Below are 6,986 nucleotides of genomic sequence, written 5' to 3' on the forward strand. Positions count from 1 at the left end.
TATTGAGGAACCTCATAGAGAGACACATGGAAGATAAACTTAGAACTAATCCAAGTATGTCTCATTCACAGTCACCTTAAGATCTAGGGATGTTTTTCAGCAACCAACTCACAATTCCTAAACATAGAATTATTTTGTCTTGATCTATACTAATTGCTCATGGGTTCCATCAAGCCTACCAGACCTGTGCATTGTGTTTTTTTACCATCCAGTATCAAAACCTCACCCAAAAGAGGTTAAAACATCATGGGTTGTTCTTCTTTCTTTCATAATCCTTATATGATCTTTTTCTTCTTTTTTGTAATTCTTTAATACTTGACCCATGACTCACAGGAAAGAAAAATTACCCCCCTCACGTTGGGGGACCTGCTGTAGGATACTTTCAAGTTTCTGGGCCTCAGGCCTCTATAAAATGTCACACTGAAATATATCCCAGGGTAGTATTTTATAAAATGAAGAATTTTATCTGTTCATGGGCTAAGGAATTAGTATCATGATTATATGTTTTAATAATAAAAGCTAAATTAATCGATTAAAACAGAGTATAATATAATAAAATAGAAAACAAAAGTATGTTGTATGCATTGATGATAAGAATAGCTTCATGGATATTTTCTCTATTAGACACATATTGTGTAATGTGTGCAAAGATGATCCAAAAATAAAAGGGACACTGTCTTAAGCAATGCCTGAAATACACTGAGGCTTGCCCACTTTTCCTATTATGTCACAAGACTTCTGTACTATTCCTATGAGTGAAAAAATTAGTTGTGATGTATTTATGTAATAGTGAACTATTCATCAGGAAAAGAATGAATTATGGCCACACCAACAACAGAGATGAAGTTCAAACAACACATTGATCCTAAGAAGCAGGCAGCAGGCATCAAAACAGTACGTACTGTATAATTCCACTTATATGAAGTTCAAAAACAGAGAATATCTGCTCAATGTGGATAGAAAACAGAAGAGGGGTGGCCTCTCGTGGTATGTGTGTGGGGGGTGGGCATGGAATTGACAGGGAAGGAGACTGAGGGAGCTTTTGGGATGCTAGAGACAGTCTCTGTCTTGATCTGTTTTTAGTTGTACTAATTTTTTTTAAATGAATGTAGTTAAATAATGAGTAGAAATTATGGAGACAAAACAACAGATTCTTTTTCCGTCTTCTTCCTTTACAAGCACCGGCATGTTCTTCCTTTACAAGCACTCTGAGAACCCCTGATTTCTCCTCTCTAGAGGTTAATTGTGAGATGAATTGCGCTAGATGAATGAGTCCTTCGTACAGTATTCAATACATAGTAAGTCCTCAAGATTTCACTCGATGGCAGTTGACAGTGTAGTTGTTGATGTTTATTATTTTATTCGTGGTAGTCGCATTACAGTAGTAGTGTCTAAAGTATTAGTACTAACGTTCGTAGTACTAGTATTTGCAATACGAGTATTAGTCATAGCAGTATTAGTAGTATTAGTAGTGTTTGCTTGGATGTGGGTTCCCATTTTTTGCCTACTTCACAGAGTGTTTATCAGAGATATGATTCAAGGTCCATCCCGTGGATGCATTCTGTCGCAGGCCTGCAAGAGAAATTTCATTTTAGAATTCCTGCTGTTTGGGATTTCTGTCATCAAAAAGGGATCTTTCAAAGGATAAAATCCCTTGATCCTTGAGCCCTGCTAGCCCTTCCCCAAAGCAGCTCCTGCTCCAATGAAGAGACCACAGAGAAAATTCAGCTGCTGGAACCATCCTGAGCACAGCCCACTGCTCCCTCAGCCGTCCCCACCTAGCCCGCGGGTTGGGGCTATAGCACCGTGGGAGGAAGGATATAATCCTGCTAGCAGTAATAACTGGCAGCATCCTCATACTCTACTGCACTGATTTTGAGGATGAATTCTCTGTACAAGTGAATTGCAGAGAACCGGTCTGGGAAACCAGACTTGAGGTTATCAGCATCATAGATGAGAAGCTGAGGAGCCTGACCTGGATTCTGGTGATAACACCTCAGATAATCCCTGGCGCTATTGTTGGTCCTGCAGGTGATGGACACGCCCTCTCTCAGGGACGCCAAGAGGAAGGCCAGAGACTGGGTCAGCCCCGCATGCCCGTGGACAACTGGGTTGGAAGCAAAACACAAAGTCACCATTGTTTGCCGGGTCCCACTCCACATTCCTCCCAGAAGATTCTCGTGGCCCTGGTCCCCTAATCTGAGATATTGGAGTTCCGAGGGGAGGGGGGACCACGGGTCAGGGATCCACAGGGAGGATCCCTGGGGAGATCCCACAGTCAGGAGGACAGGACTCCCACCATCTCGGGGATGTCCCCTGCACTCCCCTCCTCACCTGGGAGGCAGGCCAGCAGAAGGCAGAGGAGTTGGGTCTGGACTCCCATGTTCTATCCGTGGCCCAACCTGATTCTCTTTTGTGCCCCGAATGTCTGAGCAGCCTCTTCACGAAGATGCTGAAGAGCAGAAAAGGGCTCTGGGAGAAATATGCAAATCACTGAGGGGTTGGGCAGGTCTGCGGCAGGTACAGAACCAGTGCCTCTTGGGGGATCACATAGACGCACGGTTCGCGTCCCATCCCGGAGGAGCTTCTCTGAGCTGTTCGTCAGAAAAAACTGCCTCTGTATTTCGTGATCCTTGTTTGTCCTCAGAGTCTAAGAGTTTTTGATTAGAACAAGGGTTCTTCCTCCTAATAATGAGAAATGAAAAGAAGATGACTCCCTAAGACCTCACTTTCCTATGAATACACACTTTTGACTGTGGGTTTTCCCGGACATTATGCTAGAAAGGCCTGTGAGGCTCCATCTTCATACCTTACCTCGAATAGATGCCATGAGCCCCAGGGGAGAAGACGGAAGGACCTGATGCCTGGGAAGTAACCCCCTCACCCTCATACAGATTCAGTGTTTTCCTTGATACCATTTTTTTTTTTTTTAATTCTCATAAATGACTCTAAGTTTGGGTGAAATGTATTGGTGAAACCTAGATGCTGACTCCATTCTTAGTCTATTAACTGTTCTTACTTGAAAATTAGAAATGTGTGTAAAAGTGTGTTACGTACCTTTATCTCATATACCTTTGGGATTGAAAAGGTTTTATTCGGAACCCATTATATTACGATTACATCAGTAGATCATCGGGGCTCAGTGGGGCTCCCAGGATCAACACCTGCTTGGTTCAACATAACATGCCCCAGAGCTGCTCTTCCCAGAAGACTTCTACAGGGTTGCCCAGGTGGGAAGCGAGTTATTTTGAATCACCTTCAATCCCGAGTACCTTGTGATTTTTTATTTGAACTTTACATTGTAAGCCTGTGGGATTCTTTGGAGTGAGAGGGGTTTGTTTGTCCTATATGTGAAGTTCCACAGCATCTCAGATGTCCCCACTCCCACTGGCAGCCTCTCAGGAACCACAGGTGCTCCCATATGGTTGCTCAGAGGGTGGCTGTCCATATCCCTGTGTCCAGACAGAGCCCTGAAGGTGAATTCCCATCATAGCACACAACCTTGGAGATGAAACTTTACACTCCTGACCTCAAAACATCAGGGAAATCTGTCCTCCCTCTCAGCAGCTCTGGGGCCGGGAGGACCAGTGCTGTGTGTTCTGTGGGTGACTTTCACACATGAGTCAGAGGCTATATCGTGCTCAACCTTCCCAAGAATTCCCTGCATAATTGCCAATCTCTCTTAACTATTTCCACATGATTTAAAATCAGACAAAAAGAAAACCATCATTTTATTCATATAAACTACCTAATGTTGAATATTTTTACCTTCTTGCTAATTCCTAATATTCTTGAAATTTACTATATCCTGCCACCATATTCTTATAATATAAGGGGAAGAATATATTAAAATTTTCTCTACATTTATGCAGTAATGTTTATAGGTGACTTTGATCTATTTATTATTTTTCATGTTATCTTTTCATATTTTTATATCAACATTAACTTTTTATAAAAAATTTTGAAAAATTATTCTCCATATGATCTAATCTAAAGAAATAGTTTTTGGGATTCAAACATATTTGTAAAGCCAAGGTACAGCATACAGAAACATTTTTATTCATACTGTGGTGCACTTAAGGGGAAAAAACTATATCAAACAATAGGTAATACTTCCAGTTCTAAAATAAATAATTTGTGGGGATGTAAGGTACAGCATAGGGAATATAGCCAATGATATTTAATAACTTTATATGGTGACAAATGGTAACTCTTAAGTGGTGAGCATTGCATAAGGTATAGAAATGTTCAGTAACTGTGTTGTATACCTGAAACTAATGTTGTATGTTAACCATAAATAAATAATAAATAAATAAAGTAGGTAATAGATTTTTGCTTATTCTGTGACTGCTGTAGTTCTACAACTTTGTTCTTAAGTGTTGCCTTTACTTTTATTTGTCCATTAAACTTCCATAAAAGTTTTAAAATCAACTTGTTCCTAATAGGTTAAGAAAATTAAAAAAATGAATGACGAAAATATGTCTCCATCAAAGACAGTATTTTGTCTTTCTCTTTGTTTCCTGTGATACTGAATGTAAGGGCCTGGTTGGCCAGAGGGAGCCATTTTGTTGTATTAAACTTAGATTGACCCTATGCAGTGAACTTAGATTGACCCTGTCCCTCCAAGAGGAACTTACTTGCAAAGCCTAGATACAAGGGTGGGTCAGGCCAGGTGAAGACATCCAATCAGTGGGGCGCGCATATAGCTACTAGGGTAAATTGAAATTCAATTGGCCAACCGTGTGTTACTTAGCATGACTGTGCAGTTTTCTCTGTATATTGCAGTCTCATTGGCCACCTGTGTATAGCCCGGCTAAACTACCTCTATAAAAGTTAGTCTGTGATGCTGGGAGGGGTCACCTCTTTGCAAGAGATGGCCCTGACCGGTCAGTTTGATTCTTGATGCTTGGCGTGAAATAAAGCTTTGCTTGATCTTCGCTTTGTATCAGTCTCGCTCCTTTGATTACGGACCCTAACACTGAATACCTATGAAATTGTACAGGGCTTTAGGAACCAAGGAGCTAAACCAGGCCCCCTTCCTTATAGATGTCATACAATGGTAGATTCATATCCCTAAATATTGCTTTACTGATGTGTTGACATTAAAAATCAGCAGTGATGAAGCACCTGGGTGGCTCAGTCAATTTTGATGCTGAACTGAGCTGATTTCAGCTTGATTTCAGCTCAGGTCAGGATCTCAAGGACGTGATTTCAAACTCTGCATTGGGCTCTGCGTGGAGTTCAGAGACTGCTTAAGATTCTCTCTCCCCCTCTCCCTCTGCCCTTCTCCTTGACCCCCCACCAAGAATTTTTAATTTTATCATTATTCTGAATTAATAATTCTACTAGTGCACTCGTCAACCTTAAACAAAAATTAGCCAGTTATTTTACTAGCAAAATGAGCTTATTTGAGAAAAGCAGAAGATTTGCCATTTGGGACAAAGCAAATTATGGCAAACCACTGCTGAGTCTGAAGAGGCAAAAGGAAGGTCCGCTTTTATTATGCATTAGGAGGAGATTGGGGAGGATTGTTTTGAACAAATTCTCACTGGAGAAAGAGAGTTTGAGGTTGTAGTGGTTTCTCATTGGCTGCAAGCGGTGGTTGTTGCTTGCAGGGAGAGTTCATCTTTCTTTTTTCTTAAAACCGGGAAGAGAATTCCTATGTGAAAAATGTCCTCCCTTGATAATTCTTACATTTCTTCTTCCCGTTGGTTATGCAGACTCTAACCATGGTATGGTATGTGTAGGAAAACTTCCCAGCTTAGATAAGATTTCCTTTACTCTTTTTTATCCAACAAAGTCAGTATTGTTTGTCAAGGAGAGTAACGAAAGGGCAGGTGCATCTATGACTACCGTTGGTAGCACCCTCCTGCTAACAAACACGTAATAGCTCTGTTCTTCTCAATGGCATCAAGGCATTACCGTTCTCATTGTCCTGTCCTTGTTGCCATGTCACCTCTTTACAGAGTCACGTGGAAAACCTGAATATAGAATATCATCTTTATCATGATTAGGAGATATCATATTTCTCCCTCCCTTTTTTTGTTTGAAGCTATTCTTCAATGAAGATCATGAGCAGGGCTCATATTTGAGGGCTCAGAGCAATAGGGATAAAATCAAGAGATATTTGTTAAGAAGCAGAGGCTTGGGACTCAGGAGCACTCTGTAAAGTAGCACAGTTTGTGCACTGCACAAATGTGCCCAGCTAAAGGGAATTAATAGGGCTGAAATGATATGCTTCCTCTCAGAAAGCTGAGTATTGTCCTTTATGTCCCACTTGAGGACAAGTGGTATTACCCATGAATTCATTTTTCAGTCAGTATGTTTTATGTTTGTTGATTGGTAGTTTCATTTAGTTGTTATTTTCTCTGGAAGTTACAAGAGCTGTGACCTATATCATGAGAGTATTAATAGATTTCACCATAAAATGAAAAAAACCAATTGGATAATATCTTATACCTGGAATTCATGACATGAATGTGGACATAGAGATAATGGGGATTTCATGGGATGTAATGGTTTGTAGGAAGAAATAACTCCATTCAAACCCTTAGGACCTCCACTGAATGAGAAAACATATATTCAGATAAGTTTACCAATTGGTGTATGATTTAGAAACAAAGATTGTAAAGAAAATTCCTCAAACCAGGTTAGTGCTATATCTAGTCCTGGACACTAGTTTTTTATGGGGAGTTACTGGAGTCATATTAATCCATTTAATTCATAAGAATTGTAGAAACACATCACAAAATGTATCTACATGTATGCATATTATACATATATACATATATATATACATATGGACATACATTCACATATATAATTCTATTTATTTACTTCAGATTTAATGACATTTACTTAGTCTGAATTATCTACAGAATTTGTCACCATTACTCTAAGTAATCATAGTTAGATGTTTCTACAATGGGGTGAATTTTACACTTTTTAATTCAAATATTTTTAAAAACATTTCTTTGTTTTGTTTC

General features: G+C 39.9%; 1 gene segment (V, D, J or C); it reads right to left on the reverse strand.

Annotated features, from left to right (window-relative positions):
- Positions 1 to 1,829: 1,829 nt before the first annotated feature.
- On the reverse strand, positions 1,830 to 2,138 carry LOC111140030. The segment is given in 1 exon segment: positions 1,830 to 2,138. A coding segment is annotated over 1 exon segment (309 nt).
- Between the last annotated feature and the right edge of the window lie 4,848 nt (positions 2,139 to 6,986).

The sequence above is a fragment of the Enhydra lutris genome, unplaced genomic scaffold (assembly GCF_002288905.1).
Source record: "Enhydra lutris kenyoni isolate GAN:26980312 unplaced genomic scaffold, ASM228890v2 scaffoldscaffold145, whole genome shotgun sequence".
NCBI lineage: Eukaryota > Metazoa > Chordata > Mammalia > Carnivora > Mustelidae > Enhydra > Enhydra lutris.